Source organism: Gopherus flavomarginatus, chromosome 2 (assembly GCF_025201925.1).
Source record: "Gopherus flavomarginatus isolate rGopFla2 chromosome 2, rGopFla2.mat.asm, whole genome shotgun sequence".
In the NCBI taxonomy this organism is placed as follows: domain Eukaryota; kingdom Metazoa; phylum Chordata; order Testudines; family Testudinidae; genus Gopherus; species Gopherus flavomarginatus.
Genome location: NC_066618.1, coordinates 81,962,391 through 81,986,267, shown reverse-complemented (window position 1 = coordinate 81,986,267; position 23,877 = coordinate 81,962,391). Strand labels below are relative to the sequence as shown.

The following is a 23,877-nucleotide window of genomic DNA, read 5'->3' as shown; positions in this document are numbered from 1 at the left end:
TTGTTTTATATGTTTATTTGCATGGTCTCTGTCTGGTTCTGTAATTGTTTGTCTGTTGTATAATTAATTTTGTTAGGTGTAACCCAATGAAGGTGGTGGAATATAATTGGTTAAATAACCATGTTACAATATGTTATGATTGGTTAGTTAAATTTCAGTACAATGATTGGTTAAGGAATAGCTAAGCAAAACTCAGGTTTTACTATATAGTCTGCATTCAATCAGGAAGTAAACAGGGACTGGGGATGGGGGAACTGGGATCATGTTTTGCTAAAGGGGGAAAATGGGAACAGGGGATGGGCACAGAAACAGGGACACAGACAAGGCTCTGTGGTGTCAGAGCTGGGAAGGGGGACACTAAGGCCTTGGCTACACTCACACTTTACAGAGCTGCAACTGGGGTGTGAAAAAACACCCCCCTGAGCACTGCAAGATACAGTGCTGTAAAAGCAACAAAGAATCCTGTGGCACCTTATAGACTAACAGACGTTTTGGAGCATGAGCTTTCGTGGGTGAATACCCACTTCCTCAGATGCATGTAATGGAAATATCCAGGGGCAGGTACATATATGTGTGCTAGCAAGCAAGCTAGAGATAACGAGGTCAGTTCAATCAGGGAGGATGAGGCCCTGTTCTAGCAGTTGAGGTGTGAAAACCAAGAGAGGAGAAACTGGTTCTGTAATTGGCAAGCCATTCACAGTCTTTGTTCAATCCTGAGCTGATGGTGTCAAATTTGCAAATTTGCTGTAAAGCGTCAGCGTAATCAGGGCAGCAGCGCAGGGAGCGCGGCTCCCAGCGCTGCACGCTACACCCGTAAGGGGTGTGGTTTACATGCAGCGCTGGGAGAGCTCTCTCCCAGCGCTGCCGCTCTGACTACACTCACACTTCAAAGCGCTGCCGGGGCAGCGCTTTGAAATTCCAAATGTAGCCATACCCTAAGGAGGGAAACTAAACCTCATGCTTGCTGGATGGAAGTTCACCCCAATAAACATTGAATTGTTTGCACCTTTGGACTCTGGGTATTGTTTCTCTCTGTTCATGCGAGAAGGACCAGGGAAGTAAGAGGGTAAAGGAATAAGCCCCCTAACAAATTTGAAGAGCTGTTTTGGTTTCAGGGGGTGAGGGGGAGGGATAGGGACTCCTGCCTGTAGTGTGATGTGTCTCTCACCCTCTTATGGAGTTGCACCTAAGCTGCTTCCTTTACAGTTTAGCTACTTTTACAAAACCTTCAATCCTCTGGTTTGCAATGATACATACAGACACAATCTGAATTTACAAAAACTTCTGAACAGACCATAGCAATATCACCAGAAGTAGCTAACTGTCAATTAAACTGAAGAGTAGGTTGCAACAAATAGTAAATAAAGTGAACTAGGTCTGGAAAAGCATTAATTGTTTTAGTAGTAGGAGAAAAAAAAACTAAACTAACTGGTGGTAGATCAGTACCTTAACTATATTTGGAAGAATTATAGTTAAGGCCCCTCTACACAAAGCAAGTTTTTTTGAGAAATGAAGAGCTCACTTATGTCACACAGGCTTAGTCTACACTTCAAAGTTTTGCCGGCATTGCTATGTTGGCTAGGAGCATGAAAACAAAACACACTCCCCCCCACAGCTATGCCAGCAAAAACCCTGCTGTAGACAGCTATGCTCACACAAAAGAGTGCGTCTGTCTGTTTAGCTAGCATTGCTGGTTGAAGAACTCTGTCAGCTTACACTGAATCTCTAAGCCGACAAAGACTATTGGCAGGCAAGCCCATCTCTACTTTTGCAGTGAAGATGAGGCCTAAAATCAGTGGATAGCCTGAAAGTTTCACAGTATGTGGCCACTCATTTGAGCTACCTATTGCAGTGAAGAAAAAAAAATATTACACAAGCCAAAAGTAAAAATGCATCTTTAATGGTGAAGATAAGGTCTTGCTTGCCAATAGAATGACTGGATTAGCAGCTGATGACTTGTGCTAACTTGAGCTGGGTATCTGAATCCCCACTACTGAACTGGATTGTCAGCAACACTGCAGATTTAACCCAGACTCCAACAGGCCAGCTAACTTGAATTTAAGGTCCCACCTAATTCCAGCTAGAGAATGTGGACATGAGCTGGAATAGGGCCAACACTCAAGTTATACCATGACTTAAACACAGCAGTGAAGACAATCCTGGAAAAGGAGAATCACAGGATTCCACTGCAGAACAGGCTATGGCACAAGGCCATTATCTATGAGAGTGTATTCAGAGACCAAAGAAGGGTCAGAGGTCATAGGGAGATGACTAGCAACTTGAATGAGGACTTTAAAAATTAAGTCACTTAACCTGATGACTACTCCCTTTCTGGACAAGATCCATAGCAAAGGCAATAAACTTAAATCAAAAATCTGGAAAAGGAATGAGACTACAGCTTATACCGAAATGTCCTTTCTGGGCTCAGATCCACTAATCCAGGCTCCTGAAAGTTCAGGAACAGAAAAATAAGATCTATTAATAGAAATGGGGAAGGAATGGTTCATGTTTGTAAGCCAGGAGCACAGTACCTTGCAATACCATTCTACATCAACAGCAGTGGGGACAGAAGTGCCAGACAGTGAACTATTAGTTATTTGCCATGTCTGAGGCTCCTAGATACTATGCAGAGGACCCCTATTGTACTAGGTGCTGTACAAAACAGAACAAAACCACTAAGCTGCTCCTTTATTTCCAGCTTTTACATGAAGATCTATGGCAACATCAGTATCAAGTTTTCTCAACATGGAAGCCTCTATGCATCCTCCTAATCAATTCCCTCTATTTATGCCAATGCAAGCAGCAAGATGGCTTAGTTGAACCATCTTACCAGCAACATTAATGCATGCTCTTTAAGAAATGCCTATGAATGTTCCTCCATATTCAACATCCATTAATGCTAAAAGCTGTCTAGTCCAAAAGGTCTCATGTTCATTATTAGCATAATAGTCACAGAATGGTACAACCACTCCAGTTAAGGCTCTAATACAGCAGAAGATCTGCCTTTCCTAAGGATAGCTAGTTAAGATCTCACTCAAAGCCTCCAGTAATTTTATGTTTTAAGTCAAAAACATTAACCCCTTTACAAAAATGTAACCAATTAGAAATTGATAACCTACCTCTTCATGAACCACAGATAAGGGATTATCTATTCACTTGGCTGATATACACATAATGTTATTAGCGTCATAAAAATCTACAGAATGCCAGTCAGCCAAATCAGAAATACCTATTTCTTATATAAGGCTCTTCATCAGTAGATCTCAAAACATGGCAATCTTCACAACATCCTGTGAGATAGGGGAGCATTAACCCCATTTTACAGATGGGGAACGGAGGTACTAAGAGGTTAAATGAGTTGCCCAAAGTTACATGGAAGTTAATGGCAGGGTAGGGAAACTGAATCCCTACCCTGGGAACTACAGTGGCTAGTGCTGTGGGAGGCTCTCTTTCCCGCTCTAACAGCTTCTCAACAACTTTAGTGGACTGAGTAATTATGTCTCCACTTTGATAACTGATTTGTCGCCTTTTTAAAAAGGCAAGCTGTAATTTCTTTTTAACATACAAGTTATTTGTGTAGTCCACGTACAGGTTTGGAAGTATTGCAAAGTACTGGAACATCCTTGTCTAACGAGGTTCCATAGAAAGCCACAAAAAGAATGTGTCTCCCCTATCCAAGGTGTGTTAATACCTAACAGCCCTGTGTGTTACAGTGTTTAAGAGGGACAATGAAACAGTAAAATATTATATTTAAAAAGTAGTTCTCAGAAGTCAGACCCATTTCTATTGATTTTTTAAAGGTGTAAATGGAAAGTTTGCCTAAGAACTAGAAAATAACTCAATTTAACTTATTTCTAAAAAGCCTTTTCATTTTTTAAAAATTCTATGTTACTCATTTACAAATATATTTGAAAGTTTGATTTGAGAAAATCTCCAAAAATCTGAAAGATTTACTTATTCTAACAAAGTGAGGGAATGGAGTTCAATATTTTTATGTTTTAGGAAATATTATATAATGTTCTAGAAAACTGAGAAGGAGAATGGGTGCAATTATTGGTCACTAGAGCAATATGGCTATTGGATGTAATCAAATGCATGCTGCAGAAAGGTGAATGGATGGAGTTGTGAATTACAGGGGACTTGCTCTGCTAAAGTCTAGAAGCTTCTGGACAGATGGGCAAAGCATTTGATAACATGGTTCTATCCGAGTCTGATTTAACTCGTTTTTATTGTTCAATGTGTTCATTCACTTGGTGGTTTCTTGTTCTAACAGTAAAAAAATAGGAAAAACTGAACCAATACTACTAACCAGTGAATAGTAAAGATTACCAAGAGTTAGTACGAAATTCTGACTCATTATGCCTTGGAATCAAGGTGGAATGATTTAAATTCAGCAAGCAGAACCCCGATTTAATTTTGTTTTGCATCTATACTTTATTCACTACTTAGAAGAATTACTCTCTCAAGATCAGGTGTCCCACTGAATTAAATGGCATATTGTATGTCACAACGCAGATGATCCTGCAGGCTGGACATTTTATATGCTGACCACAACAATGGAATAAGGTCCCTATTCTAGGCTTTTCAGCAGCATTTCAATATACACTTAATTCAGCAAGAGTCCACTAGTATTATATAGCAAAAGATGGTGTAGATGAACTTGATTATTCCACAAAACAAAAAAGCAGAATAAGGAAGTTTTAACTTTATAGGCTAGCATGACCTTTGTTGCAGCAGTTTGTTCATCTGCAGAACTGTAAAAAGGTGCTGGCTCCAATTTCAGAGTCTGTCATACATTTTACAGATTGTGAGCAAATGTTTTATGAATTACAGTTGGAGAACTACTACCTCATATAGCTTAGGGTCTAGTTACCAGAAAGACCATTTCTCACCAAGACGATCATGGCAGTCAAGGTTCAACACCAGTTAGCAATACTGGAACCTTGGTAGGATGGTGGGAGGGTATTTTCAACAGAGAGATCTTGATTCTGGATTTCACTTGCCCCATTGGTCAGAAAGAACCAGAGTCTGTTGGCATTTAGGGCATGGAACAAAACCCCTGTTCACTCAGACTTTTTAACCATATAAGGCTGGTGAAGAAGAGGATTTTGTATTTAAAGATAGCCTTTGTTTCCTTCTCCCCCCCTCCCCCCGCAACATTGCCACAGAATTTAAAATGGAATAGTTGTAAAGTTCAGGAGTGTCCTTTCATGCAGACAATAATTTGCAGTATGTTAATCAAGATTAACAAACTGTTTTAATTATTGAAGATGTGCCTATAGGCTTAGGAACAAGATGTGTGTTTTGTAATTTAACTATAAAAATGCAGACTACATCACAGAAAATCCAATTTTCTTCCTTGAGGCTGTTCAAACTTGAATCCCAACAGTGTTCTATTGTTAGGGATGCAAGACAGAATTTTGGCTATCCAAAAGTCTCTTCACTGCACTCCAGGAGAAAAGCCTGGAGCACAGTCTTTTCTAAAAACTGCCATGATCGTATCCCACCCTTTCATTTCAGGAAGCTGAAACCCTATTTATCACAGAAATTCGGGTGTCTAAGATCTTCAGATAGATTTCTACTGCTGTCACATCTGCACACACAGTATGAGAAGAGGCTGGTGTGTGCCAGTTTTAGATTCTGGTGATTTTATGAAGTTAGTTTTCATATTTATCATCTAGTATGTAACAGCACTGTAGGATAAACTCCAGTACCAGTTGAAGCCAGCACTTTGTTTCAGATACAGCCTGTACCATAAAACTGCCTACAAAAAAGTTTAAATAGACATGTAGCTAAATTGCTATATGAAAACAGCTTTTTATAGAAGATATTAACTCTGCTGCTCAAATCTTCACACTGACATAAAGCAAAAAATTAAAAACTATGTTTTTAAAAGCTACCACTTCATCAGAATGGCTTTAACTGACCCATTGCTAGTTAATGATATTCTAAGGCCTGGTCTACACTACGCTGTTAAACAGATTTTAACAGCGTTAAATCGATTTAACGCTGCACCCGTCCACACTACACTGCTCTTTATATCCATTTAAAGGGCTCTTTAAATCTATTTCTGTACTCCTACAAAACGAGAGGAGTAACGCTAAAATCGATATTACTATATCGGATTAGGGTGAGTGTGGACGCAAATCGACTTTATGGCCTCATTATTTTACAGTAGCTACCCAGAGTGCACCGCTCCAGAAATCGACACTAGCCTCGGACCATGGACGCACACCACCGAATTAATGTGCCTAGTGTGGACGCGCACAATTGACTTTATAATATCTGTTTTATAAAATCGGTTTAAGCTAATTCGAATTTATCCTGTAGTGCAGACGTAGCCTAAGTTTAAAATGCCTCTTCCGGGAAATCAAGAACTTTTAGTTTATTCATTCAAAATGTTGAATATTTGTTTTGCCGCTAAGAAAATTCACCTCTTTTTTTTCTGAGCACATTGAATCTGGGGAAAATTTTAGAACTAGAAGTCTGTATCAATGCACATCTGGCCCTGTGCAGCAAAATCTTTAGCCATCCAGACAGCTCCTGTTTCACATTATACATTCCATACATAATTTTTTTTTTAAAAAAAGGCCTCCAAACACAAGGTCAACCACGTTTAAGTAGGTACCATTTTCCCTTGAACTCCAATAGAACACACAATTTGGTGTGCATATATTTTAAGAATACAGTGTCTCACATTCATAAGTTGTCCTGCCTGTAAAGTTTGATAGGATATGCTCTAGACAGACATTATACACTTATTTGTAAGCAAAGATTCAAGTTAAGAACAGTTATCACAAAATCCTGACAGTTGCTAACAGTCAAAAATGTGTGCACTACAACAGTACCCTGAACAAGTCCAATTAATTGTAATAAGTGATGCTTTAGGGAAAAAATTGCTTTAGGAAAAGTTTAAACACAATTTGGGGCCTAGTATAGATTTGGTGACACATATGACTGGGTTTTAATTTAATTGAAGCATATATATTTCTCCTTTACACTTATACACACAGAAGAGCTTATATTAAAAGAGCATTAAAGTTGCAAACTCAAGAGTTAGAAAATGTCAGAACGAAGGGCTCCTGTGCAACCTTAATTCAGTCCTCATGTGCACATGCCATAAGATACAGTCTAATGACATTATCGCATGCTATTTTCCTAATATTTGAATGCTTGACTCTGTAACCCTATTATTTTTAATCACAGGTCTGGGGGGTTTTAAATGCAGCTTCCTGACTGGAAAAAAAAATTCTGTGCACCTGCAGCTTGGGTCAGCAGCAACAGGACCTTTAGCAAAGACCTGTACTGCTTGAGTTAGAGTAACATGCAGCAGTAGTAGGCTGTTTTTCTCTGTGACCAGTCACTAACAGAGTGAAACAAACTTCATCAGGGTGCTTCATAGCTATTAGCAGAGGACTTAGACTCAGGACTGCTGGGTTCAATTTCAGGTTCTATGGGGGAGAGAGTTCTACAGTGATTATAGACTCTTCTGTGCCATATCCCAGCTCCTGACCAACCACATGCCCACAATGCCCCAGCACCTTCCACTTTCCTACTAAATACACCTAGCCCCATACGCTCTGGCTCCTGCAACACCCCTGACTCTGCCCAAATTCCTCACTCTTCTGCATTCAAGTCAAGTGGCACTTCCTTTTCTGTATGGCCTGGAAGCCAGCAGTGGAGCACTGAATGCAAGGGAGATATTCCTTGATTTCAGTTCTGGTACACTGCACCACAGCAGCCACAGGAGCAGTTAGCAAAACACCTGCTCAATCCCTTCAGCCCTGAGATCAATGATGTTCAGCACAGACAGAAACTTTAGAGACTTCAGCTGCCAAATTCTTACAAGTGGGCCCATGTGTTCTGAGGCTCATGACTTGGCCAGATTTGGGTGATTTTTCAGAGGTACATCAAAAGGCACATCTCTGGCACTAGTGTGCTTTTCCCCCCTCCCACCGTTGCCAAACTTCAAATCCCTGTTTCAAAGCATAGTGGTACTAGGGTTTCCTCAATGAAGCAGCTAGAAGAATTTTTAACATGAACAAGACAATGTATTTGCACGTCCTGGTTCTTGGAGCCAGCTGAACCATTTTTGCTAGAACTTAAAAAGAAAAAAGAAGTCAGCCTGATGCACACACCCACCATGGAAAATTTTATCCCCAACTTAAAACTTTGGCAAAAAGGTATAAACAACTGAAAGCCGAGCATTATGGGAAATGTTAGGCAACCTTAGCTATAGGCAGCACTACCAGCTCTTTATATAAAAAGTGGCACAATTTGCAAAGGTATTGATCCCTGCAGTTCTCATTTGTGTCCTTGATGTCATTGACATCAACAGGAATGACAAAATGATCAGCACCATTGGAAAAAAAAATTTTTTTAAAAAATATTTGTCCATACAAGACATCACAGCAATCCAATACATATTTACATATAAATTTGTGGTTGCAGCAGCATGTATGTCCATTTGCCCATTTAATTACACAGATTTGTTTTAATAGTGTGTTTTTAATTAGGCTCAGCATTGTTTCTGTTCTTATTACCCTGAGGCAACATATGCACCTTTTAAAAGATGTCTGAGTAATTTTTCCATGATGATTTTAATTGAGAGTTTACCTGCTAGCAATAATCATGATTTCAGAGATAAGTCACCACTGTAAAGCGGCCTAAAGGCAGAGCTTTGTCCTTGCATCAAGGCAGTAATAATGTAGCCCAGAGCAGACTGAGTGGAACTGCCAGGCCTTAGAGTTTTGTTGTTGGACAGAGAACTGTCAGATATTGACAAGTTTTATTTCAAGATTTCTTGGCCATCAGTCCTTCCTTTGGCCTCTTCCAAGAATTCATGATGCTACTTCAGTCAAGCAGTGGTGGGTCACTTTTGTCCCAGTGCTCCTAGCCTTTGCTGAGGAATGAGCTGACACTGATCCTGAATTCTCGAGTACTACTAAAAGTGATCAGATTTCAACCTCAATTCATTGTTCAAGAACGTGTCTACAGGCTAACCCTGTATCTGTCCCCAACAAGGAGGAATGCATTGTACTCTTAAGAATTCAGAAAGCAGCAGTATGAAAGTGATGCTACCCTACAGTTTTACAGTGAATGCTACTAACAGTTGAGTGCTGGATCAATTCAAGGAGTCCCCACACAAACACACTAAAGAACTTCTATCGCACTATGAAACAGTCAAACTGTGCAGGAAGATTTGCTGCCAGTAAGAATGCTGTTTAGTTTCATTCCCATTCTAAGATCAGGTAGAGCAGAATTTCAGAAATTTTTATACTGCAAACATTGAATTGAAAAATATGCCAGCAATATTGCAGATAACGTCAGGAAATACGAAGGGAGGTAACTTCACTATACAGTCTACTTCACAGCACTGCCAAGTTGAAGGTCAGTCAGTCGTCATCATAGTAGGAGGGAACCCAGGATTTGAGTTTTATTTTTGTGTAGGCCTCCAAATTTAAGTTTATCATGCAAGGAGACAGATGGGGCAATGAATAAATAAAAGCTATTTTCATGTCCATCCGTCCGTCCCCCTCCCCCTTACACTTCAATTGTATGCTCTAAATGCATCATGTCACCTCAGTTCAGGTTTGGATTGAAAGTTGGGAAGAAGGAAAAACAAAAAACAAAAACAAAAAACCACATGCACTTGCCTGAGGCTTATGTCCCTCTCCATGTCACCACTGAAGTGATACTTCTGGATGCCACCCTCTCTCAGATAATATGTAACCATTGTATGTTCAACACAAGTGACAGCTTGGCCCCCTAGTCTTATGGAATTTTTAGAATGATAATCTTAAAAAGCTTTAGCTTAGTGTATGGTAGTTTGTTTTTAGGCTGAAGTACCAGAAAGCAAACACTTAAAGTCCCTCTGTAGCATTCTAAGAAGCACACTTAACTGGATAATTATTTGCTTTTAAAAATAGACAAGGCAATTTATATGCCAAAGACTGAGGTAAAGTTAGGTTTCATTTTAAAACTAGAATCAGTAAACAAAGTTAATGACTATTGTACTTTGAATTGTGACTTATATTTGCAAAAACCTCAAATACAACAACATAACATTTTGCTTTAGTATCCAAAACAGTCACAGCATAATGGCATGTGGAAATTATACACTGAAAATTTGCCATGTCTCTGCTTGGCTCATGAACAGTAAGCCTCATCTATACTACGGATTTTTTACAAAGATCTGCCACTACTACCAACACTACTTTAGCTGCATCGATGCCTAAAACACTGATATGCTGCTCTCGAGCTCCAGCAACAGTACCCAACTCAGACTTACTTATATTTAAACTTATGGTACTGAAGACAAATGCTGGAGCAACACGTATGGTAAGGCTCCCACCGTCACTAAGACCAGTTCAGATCCACTATTGTGTCAGCAGTAGTGGAAGGTTTTTTACATTACCTAGTGAAAAAGATTTAAAAATTGTCTACACTAAATTAGAATAGGTGTTCCCAAAATAATCTCCATTAGTAGTTCAGCAGTTAACCCATAACAATACAGTCCAAATAGAAGTACAGACTAGTGATCTCGTCCATTAAAATGGAAATGAGAAGGAAAAGACACTCATGAAAAAGCAGTTTCTAAATAATCAGGTACTAGTTTGAAAATGTATTACATCTCTGTTTATGTATATAATTTAAAATACTTTGACTAGTCACTTTAATTTCACCAGTGCAACAGAAACCAAGACAATCAGACAGCATAGCCCAGAGATGCTCTCTTAAAAACTAGGAAACCTACAGCAGAGAGAAGAGAACTGGAACAGAAGTGGATGAAGGCAGGCTGAGCAGATGGTTAAACAGTAGGAGTTCTGGCTTCTGAGGAGGCAGAGTAGGGTGACTAGATGTCCCATTTTTAAAGGGACAGTCCCATTTTGGGGGACTTCTTATATATATATATATATATATGTGTCTATTACCCTCCACCACCTGTCCCATTTTTTCCCCACAGTTGCTATCTGGTCACTCTAAGTCAGAGCACTTGACACCACACGAGCTTTCAGCTCCACAACATTTTAAAACACTTGAGAGTACACAATTGGAGATTAGAAACAGGATGAGATAGCTATTTTGACTATACATGACAGTATTTTGTATGGACATGAGACAAAGTAATAGATTTTAAACTACTTACTTTCCCCTCCACGAATGTTTTGTTGTGTAGAAACAAGCAAGATCTTTATTTTCCCTGATTATATTCATTTTGTGCCCAGACCTGAAACAAAATAGATCTCATGTTAATACTTATGATCTTAATTAAGACCAAATACAACCACTAATCACCAATATGCTCTAAAATACATGTGATACAAGGATTCAATTCATTTATCTTTCACTTGGGTCTGTTTGCAATATAAGATCTCCCGAGATACTTGACCACTGCCCAGATTTAGCTACTTGAAGGAATATGGTTTTCAGCTATTCACTGGATGCAGAACACTTAGTATTCATTTCTTCTCCTCCCTATTACCAGCATATAATGATCTAAGAGTAGCCAATATTGCGTTACTCCTATCTGCTTAAAAGACACTGGTATTACTGTACACACACTGACAGTGCACAGAAAACAACCCCTACTTTAATAACTTCCCAAAGAAGGAAGTCAATTTAGTTTTATTGTCTGATATGATTTTTGTGTACTCTGAATCAAGTATGTGTGTTTTCTTAACTGCATAAGGTAATTTCACTCCGGTTACCTTTATACACTATAGCTGTGGGAGTGTAAGCAGCTCCTCTTCATCAATACAATTTAGTCAAGTTCCAGATTATTATTAGTAAGGCTGTCAATTAATTGCAGTTAACTCACACAATTAACTCAAAAAATTAATGATTAATTGTTGTTTTAATCAAATGAAATTCATTAAATATTTTTGGATGGTCTATGTTTTCAGATATTAATTTTAATTACAACACAAAGTGTACATTATTCACTTTATATTTTGATAACAAATATTTGCACTGTAAAGATTAAATAAAATAGTATTTTTCAATTCACCACATACAAGTACAGCACTGCAATCTCTATTGTGAAAGTGCAACTTACAAATGTAGATTGTGTGTTATATAACTGTGCTCAAAACAATGCAAGGCTTTAGAGCTTACAAGTTCCCTCAGTCCTACTTCTTGCTCAGCCAGTCGCTAAGACAAACAAGTTTGTTTGCATTTACAGGAGATAAGTTTATTGCTTTTTATTTACAAGGTCACCAGGAAGTGAGAATAGACATTCACATGGGACTTCTGTAGCTGGCATTGCAAGGTATTTACATGCCAGATATGCTAAACATTCATATGCCCCGTCGTGCTTTGGCCACCATTCTAGAGGACATGCTTCCATCTGATGATGCTTGTTTCAGGAAAAAAAAAGTGTTAAGTAAATTAGTGACTCCTTGGGGGGAGAATTGTATGTCTCCAGCTCTGTTTTACCTGCAGTCTGCCATATATTTCATGTTATAGTAGTCTCGGACGACTACTCTGCACATGATGTTCTTTTTAAGAACACTTTCACTGCAGATTTGACAAAATGCAAACAAGATACCGATGTGAGATTTCTAAAGATATCGAACAGCACTCAACCCAAGGCTTAAGAATCTGAAGTGCCTTCCAAAATCTCAGTGGGACGAGGTGTTGAGAATGCTTTCGAAAGTCTTAAAAGAACACTTAGATGCAGAAACTATAGAACCTGAACCATCAAAAAAAGAAAAAAAATCAACCTTCTGCTGGTTGCATCTGACTCAGATGATGAAAATGAACATGTGTCGGTCCCCACTGCTTTGGAGGAGAACCCATAATCAGCATGGATGCATGTCCTCTGGAATGGTGGTTGAAGCATGAAGGGACATACGAATCTTTACCGCATCTGGCATGTAAATATCTTGTGACACCAGCTACAACAGTGCCATGAGGACACCTGTTCTCACTTTCAGCATTATCTCCTGCAAATGTAAACAAACTTGTTTGAGTGATTGGCTGAACAAGAAATAGGACTGAATGGACTGGTAGGCTTTAAAGTTTTACATTGTTTTATTCTTGAATGCAGGGTTTTTTTGGTACATTATTCTACATTTGTAAATTCAACTTTCATGATAAAGACTGCACTACAGTGCTCGTATTAGGTGAACTGGGAAAATATTATCTTTTGTTTTTTACAGTGCAAATATTTGTAATAAAAATATAAAGTGAGCACCATACTCTTTGCATTCTGTGTTGTAATTGAAATCAACACATTTGAAAAATTAGAACACACTCAGAACTATTTAAATGATATTCTATTATTTACATTGCAATTAATCGCATGATTAATCACATTTTTAATTGCTTGACAGCCCTAATTTAGTGATGACAGAACTACAAGGGAGGGAACAGCTTTATTTTCCAATTCTAGGATGAGTCTAGATCAAAGATGACAGCATTTTTACTTGTTAACTGAGCACATTTGATGGAAAAAACTGAGGAAGGAAGACTCTCTCAAGATCAGACAAACCTAATTATCAACTAATCCTATATAGTATCTAATTACGTAGCATTTACAACATTTAGTTTATATTGAGTATTTAAAAGTAAGCTCTAAAAGTAGGTTACCACAACTAACTAGACTTCTGGTTTCCTATGCCACCTATCATAGCAGTTAAACACTAGAAGATACTAGACACACTAAGGCCATGTCTTCACTGCTGAAAGAGGTGTATATTTTACCTGGAGGTTACCAACATGCATGAGCTATTTCAAGCTAAAAATACAATGAAGACAAAGCACTTTAGTTTTACTGCCATGTAAAGTAGGTGAAGTCAGCACAACAATCCCCCAATCATAGGTGGCATTAGAAGACAGCTAAAAAGTTTAATATCAGGAAGGAATTTTTTTTCTGTGGAAGCAATTATTACAAGGATGTTACACAATCACAAAAGGAAGGACAGGCCATCCTAAATTAAACAAGGTTCTCTCTCCATAAGCATGGTCCACACTGGGAAAGTTTTAGAACTCCTGAATGGAAAAAAGGCACAACATTACTAGATATGCAGAACCAAACCTGATGAGGAATTTGGGGCACTGTCCTTAAAAAAAAAAAAAAGCACTTAAGTGACTCAGATGCTTAAATCCCATTTTTAAAAGTGACTTCAGCACTTAATTCATTGAAAGTCAATGGGACTTAGGAGCCCAGGTCACTTTTGAAAGTGTTACACCTTACTTTTCATGACTCTAAATTCTTTTTGTAATACATGCCCTATTTATGGGTAAGCACAGAAAAATAAATGCACCTGAATTGAAGTGCCAGTATATGAGGTCTGATTTGCCAGTATTTTTTATGCATGTATATATTAGTATAAATTAGTGATAAGATTAAGTACTGCAGATTGTGAATGTCTTGCAAATTCTTAGGGCCACTTTTCAGAGAACAAGGTATTCTCTATTCTGTCCAAATGGATAGAATCAAGGTATTAGCCTTCACATTTCCCTTCCCACACCTTCACAAATTTTCTTGCCATCACTCAGTGTTATTGACCATTTAGGTTGTAAGAGCCTCAGGGCAGGGGCAAGGGAGACAAAATCCTATTCCTATAAGCCTACATGCATACCTATGAACACGTATCTATATACTTGCTTGTCTAAGGTAAATTAGAAATGTAAATAACATCAAGTACTTAAAATCAAGAGCAGAATCAAGACTAAACTGTGGGAAATATTTCACTAAATCTGAGATGCAACACCATGAAGTAGTCTAATATCAGCTCTATCAAACAGTATCCAAGGGCTGAACAGTATCTATGCTGGAATATTATTTTAGGGAACAATCTCAAATCTCTGGAGTTCTTCACGGCTCCCACTGATATTAAAGCAGTTCAGTGTCATTCATCAAACTGATATATTCCTAACCATGGATTAGCTCAAGAGAAGATGAATCATTTGTTTAATATCCCTCTGGCTACATACATCCATTCTTTCAATCTTACCAAACAGCACATTTTAAGAGAAATATTCAGGTTACATGGCCCCTGGGCAACTTACTCCAGAAATGTTTAGTTATTTATTCAAGCATCTATTAACACAAGCCAATAAAAGTTAGGATAATGAGAACTGAGTTAGTGAATGGAAGACTGAGTTATAAATCATTTTGATTTTCTTGGCTTTTGTCTTAGCATGTTACAACTTTGATGTTACTCTTTTTAATTATTTTAATGAAAATATCAAACACAGCCATAAATTGCTTTCACAAATGTTTGCTACTGGGATGCTTAGCAGTTTTACTAAGGTTTTCTGCACATAAATACTAGAACAGTCTTTTGGAGCCATCCAATAACCATCCACAGCAACTGTTTTCTGAATGTAAAAAGGTAAACGTACTTCAGGAAAAAACCTCCAACATAAGTTTGCTTGTCAGTAGTCTGCAGCAAGGAGATTTAGAAACAGTTAATTCTTCCTAATATCTAACCTACAGATAGTTAAGCACTTGAGCAGGTTTCCAAGGTGGTTATGGAATCCCCACCACTGGAGGTTTTGAACACATGCCAGGGATGGTCTAAATATACCTGTCACTGCCTCAGCAGAAGGATATGGATTAGATGACAGCTCAAGGTCCCTTCCAACTCTACTCTTCTATGATTCTTTGACAAAACCAGAATTAATTTCCCAGTTTTAAGCTTCCTACCAACTCGCAAGAATTGAGAGGGGAACTGTAACTCCTGTCACTAGACAAAGTTCTCTGGAAAGGAGACTCTCCGTGCCCCTCAGATCTCATCAAGTGAGAATATGGAATAATTGCAGCCATACCTTCCCTAACTGCAAGGCTAAGGCACTCTAAAGATTGTGAGTTGCTCAGATTCTATGGGCTAAATCTGAGAGGTGGAAGGTAAGTCAGCAGGAGAGTGCCTCCCCTTAACACAGCATGGTGTAGACTTCAGTTTTGTAAGTTACGTAACTGAAGTAGCATAACTTAGGTCAACTTACAGCTTTAGTGTAGACCAGTCCTATAATAATGGGGGCAATACAAGTGCATGACAGACTAATTTACCAAAGCATAGGTATGTCACACTGCATTATATACACCCATAATAGGACACTAGAACTAAATTAGCCTAACCAGGTGATAAGAGCTAAGTAGGGGTGCACTATATCGCATACACAGTCACTGCAAGATCATGCTCATCTTATTAACCCTCTCCTGCATCCAGCAGTTACATTCACCTGTTGCATCTTGTCAGTTACAAAAAAAAGGTTTTAATCTGACATGAGATTCTCTTTACCAGAAATGTTCAGCCTTTTTGTCTAAAAGCAAAGCTTCATTGTTGCCAGTCCTTAACACTTTCTTTCAGTGGGTTTCTACAGTGTCTAAGGTAGAACTGGGATCTGATCGGGACAGGTGCTTTTAGGGACCACTGTAATCCATACAATTCTCCACCACAGTTTGAGGCCAGAAAAAAGTACTGAAACCTAGCACTACTATTACATGCAGCTGAGCTATCACCTATACCATCTTCAACTTGGCATCTAGTTGTTTTATTTTTGTTAAAGTGAAGTATGGAATACTCCACTTGTTTCCACAGGCACTTTCTAATGCACTCTCCAGGTTTTATAAAACTACTGTATGGAAGTTAAACAAGCTTCCCACAAGACCAAGAAAATTTATTTAGCAATATTTTGCAGTTACAGTATTGTAAGAATTAATGAAATACTGGGAAAGTGAGCTTTGCATTTTCCTTGCACTGCATACAGTACTGAGTTAAAAAGATACTAGTGTCATGTACCTATTACAAAGGGTTCAATAGAGTTTAAAAGCTGTGTGTTCCCTGCCTTAAGATTTTTACATAAAACACTCACCAGAGGGGTTGCACCTATACAAGCCATCACTAATTTTAACCCTTCTGTTCCATTTTAATTTTGCAATACCGGACACCATCAGGTGTTGGCTAAGAGTGGAAAGGGATCTTTGTTGAGGTTTTTGTTTTAGACAGGGAAGTCTGCTGATAACTCATGGTTAGAAATTAGGGCCCTGATCCTCCAAACACTCAAATATAAGTACTTCACATCCGTGAGCAGTTCCACTGAATTCAATGGAAGAGTTCTCAAGCATAAGTTACTCATGCACTTGGACTGGAACCTAAATTTGAACCATGAGTGAAACTTTTTTTTTTTTTTTTAAAACTCCCCAAAAGCCTATATCTATGCTATTTCAATCTTTTGTATTTCAAAGTGACATATTTAGTATTTGCATTACAGTAGCAAGTAGGGGCCTACTAAGATTGTACAGTGCCTACCACTGCAGGACCCGAAAGAGTAAAATGGCGCTCTACAAAAAGAGTATACAATCTATACAAGCCAGACACAGGGTGGGGAAAGGGCAACATACAACCAAAGCCAACGCTGATGGTTTGCAGGTATCATACCTGTGTATGGATTTTTTATTATGTAATACTGGGGTGAAATTAATGAAGTGTACTGTAAGGCATCAGTTGGAGACAAGGGAAGATAGGAAGGGATTACCTAAAAGGAGTAACAAAAGAAGGGAGCAAGACTGAGCAGAGGATGGAGTAGACAATGGAGACCAGCTGGAAAGAAGCTTAACTGAAGAGACTGAGGGAGGGGATAGGAATAGGTTTTCTAAAACAGTCTGTATACTTAATCCTTGACTCAGTTTTAAATTAGGAGAGTCAAAATACAGATAGACCGACTTCATTCCAGATAAACAGATGTTTGTCAATTGACATGGGCTGGAACCTCCTAAGCCTATCCTCTACAAGGATTATTAAAGATCTAAAACCAAACAAACAGTTTACAGCACCTCTGAAAGATACTGCTTAAAGCTATCTCTAAGTCATAAACAAAGTGCTTTTTGTACAGCGCATTCTGCTTTTTAATGGTGTTGGTTCCCTCTATACAATTATAAGAGATAAGACTTTGAAAAGTAACAATTTCCTTTTCACAGAGTCTCTTAAAAAGTACCAGAAAATTTCAACCGTTTTGTCTAAAAGCAAGCTTCATTTCAGCCAAGTCTCTTAAGTATCATCCTAGCTAACACTCCCCTTTGTGCAACACTCCTTTCTCCCACTACTGTATTGACATATTTACTTTCAAAAGTAAAACAAACCAATACTCTCACGGCACCTCTCAGGCAAGACTTTACCACTTCATGTTTTTAAAACAGCAGCCTGTTTCATTCAGGAGTCGATGTTTAAAAAGAAATAAACCCAAATATTTGAAAATCCAATTGCTTGTTTCTTACTATGTACCAGGGGTCGGCAACCTTTTAGAAGTGGTGTGCTGAGTCTTCATTTATTCACTCTAATTTAATGTTTTGTGTGCCATTTTTACATTTTTAGAAGGTCTCTTTCTACAAGTCTGTAATATATAACTAACTTATTGTTGTATGTAAAGTAAATTAGGTTTTTCAAATGTTTAAGAAGCTTCATTTAAAATTGAATTAAAATGCAGAGCCCCCCCCGAACCAGTGGTCAGGACCCAGGTAGTTTGAGTGCCACTGAAAATCAGCTTGCATGCCACCTTCGGCATGCTTCCCATAGATTGCCTACCCCTGCTATATACGGTGGATTTTAAAAGTTACTGGTGCAGCCCAAAATTCTTTCACAAAAAATTCGTGAAACAAGATCAAAATATTTTGGGGTATAATTCATGTGTGGGAAAAAGGAAGACTACACATAAAATGGCAAGACTATCAAACAACCAAAATATGATCTTAAATAGATATTTTTCAATAATTAATATTACAGATTTACTTGCCTGGGGCAGGATGAAGACTACAGTTTGGATTTTTTTATTTTGATTTAAGAGGAGGTATAGAGTTGCAAACTTTCCATTATCAAATTAAGTTGTAGTGATACGTTCCAAAGTTTGTTTAAATGATGTTTCAGATCTTTTAACTAAGATCTATGTAGGCCACATAAATTAAACCTTTGTTACTATGAAGTTACCCCTTTACACATAGTTGAAGTTAAGGTTTATAGATGAGTATTGATTAAGATTTATGGATGAAGTTATTAAAAGTAAGATCTGAGTTTTTTTTTAAAAGTGATACTCATCAGATCTCCTTAGTTTGATACCATTTATGTCAAATCTGAAATTTTGACCATTAAGAAGAACTGTTCCTGAAATGCCAAGAGTTTGAACATTCAGAAAATATTCAATGATTCAATCCCTGAGACAAGTAAGCACATGGAAAGTATTATCCTAGACCATTCAAAGAAACAGTCAAACATACATACAGAATTTATTGTTTTTTAAAACTAAGCTGCTTTATGGAGATAAGGAGAATGAGAGCAGCAGCAAACAGAAGAAAATAATTTGGAAAAATGTTCATAGGTTATGTAGGGAAAATGTTTAGTTTATGAATCTTTAAGCATTATCCTTCCATTTGCAGCAAGTTGTTGAATATGGTTTATCGAAGAAGTTTAAATATTCACCCAAATGTATTACTGATATTATGGTTTAGAATTTGGCCCCGTACCACTAATACAGATCAGACCAAGCTTCAAGTTAATGAAATCATCTGGGCTAAAACCCAGTATAATTTAGCATTTAAATAGTTGTTTTTATTATTATTATTTTTAGAAATGAGCACTGGCAAAATGCTGCTACTAAATAAAGTAGTGGTTTAACAGATAGTGAGAAGAGTAGCTCCTCACATCCCCTCAACTTGAAAATTCATGGATGAAACCAGAATCACTCATGCTCCTACCCCCTAGACTTCATATTGAGCATAGATACCACCACCAACAGAAACAAATAATTCATTCCCAAAACTTAAATTTTTCCTAAAAATAAACTGAAGCAGAGGCTCACTATTTACAAGACTGAAGAAGGGAAACAGGAAGAGAGACTTCCTGAGATAATCATTAACACCAGAAATGAAACTAAATAACGGTAAAGAGAGAAACATTTACTCAATTTTATCTTCTCAGCCCTTCTGGCAAAAAAGTCTAACTTGTGTGCAAGGAAGAGGGGAGGGGCACAATGGAGATGTCTTTCAGATTAATCTTCAAGCAGTGTTTTCAGTTCCCCCAAACAGTGGAGAATTTAATTGTGTATGAAGATTTTATTAGTCTCAATTACCATCATTTCACATCCCCTAACTCAAATCTTTCCCTGAAGTTGAGAGCAACAGTTCCTAATAGCAAAAGCAGGTTCTCCCCCTCCAATATCATCTACAGTTCACAATGGAAAAGCTGAACAAACTTAAGTCACATTTGAAGGCAGATGACCTGGAACATTTGATGTAGGACGGGATGCAAACTCATCAGGATTGAATAGAGAATGCACTTTACTGGTTAGATCATATGGACTAAAATACATTTATCTAGCTTGTTCTCTTCAGAGCTACTGCTGAAGCCTGAAGTCCAATTTCCTGTTGAGGACAGAGAGCCACCTCACCAATAAGTGACCCACCCTCAAGTTATTTCTAGAGTGCACCATGGTGTCCAAAGACTTGGATCTTGCAGTGGTGGAAGGGGGAAAACAGGTGAAGGGTAAAAAAAAAAAACACTAATTGGGGTTACTAGTCTCCCCCGAAGATGATGCAGATTTTGCCAGACATCCACTAACTCCTCTCCTCGGGGGATAAAACTGATTCAGCCAACACAGGGAGGAGCAGATTCTGCTGTGTGTGTTACCGTCTCTCCTGATGTCGGGGAAAAGGAAAGTTGGGGAGGAGTTTTTGGCAAGTGTCACAGCCTCTTTCAGAAAGGGGGGGGGGGCTGAGGAAGAAAGAGGGGATTTCGCTGGATGTATGACAGCCTCCCCGGTGCCATCCTCCTCCAGGTGAGGCAAGAGGTGTATATGAGCCTCCTCTACCCCAGCCCCTAAAATGGGGCAGGAGGGGGTGAGGTGCTGAGGCGAGGAGGGGGTATGACAGCCTCCCCCGGGGCAGGAAGGGGTGGACGCCTGGTGAGTGTGTGACAAGCGGAAGTCACACACGCTCCGAGCGAGCCAGGCGCGGGCCGGACACCCCGGGATTCCGCTACTCACGCAGGCGCTGAGCCCCGAGGGATTTACCTGGCCGAAGAGCTGCGCTGCCCGGACTCCCCCAGCCTGGCTGCCCCCCGGCCGCAGCCGCCGCTGAAGATAAGGGCGGCGGACAGACCCAGACGCTGCTGCCGTCACCAAGCGCAGCGCCCACCCTGCAGCTGCTGCGCCCCGTTTCTCTGAACCGCTCAGACTCTGGCGCTGGAGGCCGCCATTTTCACTCCGGCAGCGAAACGCCTTCTATGCGCAAGCACAGTCGGTTCCCACACTGTCACGAGACCCTGTCAGCTGACTCTCCCCGTCCCGAAACCGCCCCTCCCTTACCGAGCAGCAGCCTACATGCGCATGCGCAAATCGGAGAGCAGCAGCGAGTTGGCACGGCACAGAGGGGCTGCGGGAGGGCTCAGTGAGTGGGCGGGGCACAGGAGGGTGGGTGGAGAGGGGTCAGTGAGAGGACGGGGCACAGGCGGAGAGACTGGGCAGGGCTTAGTGAGGGGGCGGGGCACCGAGGGGAGGGGCTTGAGAGGGCTCACTGAGTAGGCGGGGTACCGAGGGGAGGGGCTGGAGAGGGCTCAGTGAGGGGGCGGGGCATCGAGTGGGGGGCTGCAGAGGCTCAGTTGGGGCGGGGCACCGAAGAGAGGGGGCTGGAGAGGTCTCAGGGAGTGGGTGGGGCACTGAGGGGAGGAGCTGAAGAGGGCGGGACACAGGGGAGGGGTTGGAGAAGTGGGGAGGTTCTGTGGCAGGGAGCAGAGCTGGACAGGGTCAGAGAAGGAGGCTCCGAGGACTGGAAGGGGTCATGGTTATTAGGGTGACCAGTCAGCAAGCGTGAAAGATCAGGATGGGAGTGGAGGGTAATAGGAGCCTATAAAAGACAAAGACCCAAAAATTGGGACTGTCCCTATAAAATCGGGACATCTGGTCACCCTAATGGTTATGGGTGGACTCAGAAGGACCTTTGGGGGTAAGGATGGTGTGAGTGGGTGGAAGGTGGGTTGGGCCTGTAAGACATAGTTACACGGAAGCTGAATGGAGGATGTCCACATCCATTATTTCTTAGATCGTCATGTGTTTTAAGCCAACCTTATGATTTTTGGGAGTGTGATTGTTGAACTGTGACAACTTGCGGGGGCGAGGCCTCAAGCATTGACATGCCCACAATAATCATGGCTCCCTCCATTTTTCACACCATGTCTTCTACTACATTTCAGTCTATGGGCCTGACCTAGCAATCTGTATTTCTGTTGAGTTCAGTTTATGTTTTTCGTAAATAAGCGCTGCAGTGTTGTGTCATAGTTACGTACACCACCATCAAAATGCAGACACCTGAGAAGTGGTAAATTGCACCCAACCAGTGAAAGGCACGCTGCATAATCAACAATCTATCACACCGAAGCAACTTTTTAATGATGTCAGTTTTATTAGTAAGATGGAGTAGAAAGTAATAAAAATATGAACATAATTAACCTTAAAATGGTGGGGAGGCATAGCTCAGTGGTTTGAGCGTTAGGCTGCTTAAACCCAATGTTGTAAGTTCAATCTTCAAGGGGGCCATTTAGGGATCAGAGGCAAAAAATATGTCTGGGGATTGGGCCTGCTTTGAGTAGGGGGTTGGACTAGGTGACCTGCTGAGATCCCTTCTAACACTGATATTCTAGTCTAATGTTAATCAACCCTGAGGGCTCATTTAAATTATACAGGCTACCAGCTGACGTTGGAGGGCGGGTATAGCAGCCAAGGATGGTTGTAGTATAAGGCTGCAACAGACCTGCCTTCCTCCATCATCTGCTTTCTGCATGCTGTCCCTGGAATGCAGTGATGCTGGAACAGAGTGGGGGTGCTGAGCTGCACCAGCCCTTACCCTCTCCACATCCCTCAGTGGCCCCTAGAGCTGAGGCCAGGAGCATGGCCATGGCTTCGGGGGAATGACACATGGACAGGGGTAAGGGCCAAGGCTGGGGCCACAGCTAGGGGTAGGTGTGGGGCCAGAAGCAGAGCCCTGGGTATGGGGCCAACAACCAGGACCCTGCGTGTGGGCACAGAGCTGGCAGGCAAGTCCTGGAACTGGCAGGGGGGACCCTGACCACAGGGCCTACAGCTGGGACCCTGGACAGCAGGCAGGCACAGGGCTGGCAGCCAGCACCCTGTGCAAAACCTGGGGATGCTGCAGTATCCCCTTCACCCCTACTTCCCATGCCTATATTGGAATATGATGTAGGAGCTCTGTGGAGCCTGCTGTATGAATCAGACGATTCCTCTGTGATGAGATTATTTCCCCATAGTCATCTACAGTAGCTTTAGGGCAGCATTGCAGTAGTATCCCTAATATAACTGAGGACAGAGGTAAATGTTTTTGAAACAACTGTGAATTGGCATGTTTGTCCTTATATTGCATTCCTTAGTAACATTTTTTAAAGCAGCTGATGAAAAGTGTTATATAAGAGCTAGGTTTATTTATTGAATGTTCTCAAATAGGCTTTGGATGTATTAGTCTAGTTAACATTGATACCCCCCCCTAAAATAGTGGGATCTAGTTTCCATTTTCTACTATCCTTGTCCTATACAGTACTCAGCATGTCCCATAATTCATGGAATATCAGGGTTAGAAAGGACCTCAGGAGGTCATCTAGTCCAACCCCCTACTTGAAGCAGGACCAATCCCCAGACAGATTTTTGCCCCAGATCCCTAAATGGCCCCTTCAAGGATTGAACTCACAACCCTGGGTTTAGCAGGCCAATGTGCAAACCACGGAGTTATCCCTCCCCACTTCAGGTAAAACATTTTACATGACTGAATAGTCTTAGAGTAGTAGTCAGAAGAATGTGGACCACCATTATAAAATAGTGCTAATGGGAAGCTAGTATCACTGGTGAAATTGATGTATAACTTGTAGTCAC

At 40.2% G+C, this 23,877-nt stretch overlaps 1 protein-coding gene across 3 annotated transcripts in view; it reads right to left on the bottom strand.

Annotated features, from left to right (window-relative positions):
* DNAJC13 (DnaJ heat shock protein family (Hsp40) member C13) overlaps positions 1-21,237 on the bottom strand; it is a 105,611-nt gene extending 84,374 nt beyond the window's left edge. For all 3 annotated transcript variants that reach the window (XM_050937866.1, XM_050937868.1, XM_050937869.1), the window contains exons 1-2: positions 21,013-21,237; positions 11,150-11,230 (exon numbers count right to left, since the gene is read on the bottom strand). In XM_050937866.1, coding sequence (XP_050793823.1) covers positions 11,150-11,217 — 68 coding nt within the window. In that variant the 5' untranslated portion in view covers positions 11,218-11,230; positions 21,013-21,237. The remainder of the gene's footprint in view (positions 1-11,149; positions 11,231-21,012) is intronic.
* Positions 21,238-23,877: the final 2,640 nt, after the last annotated feature.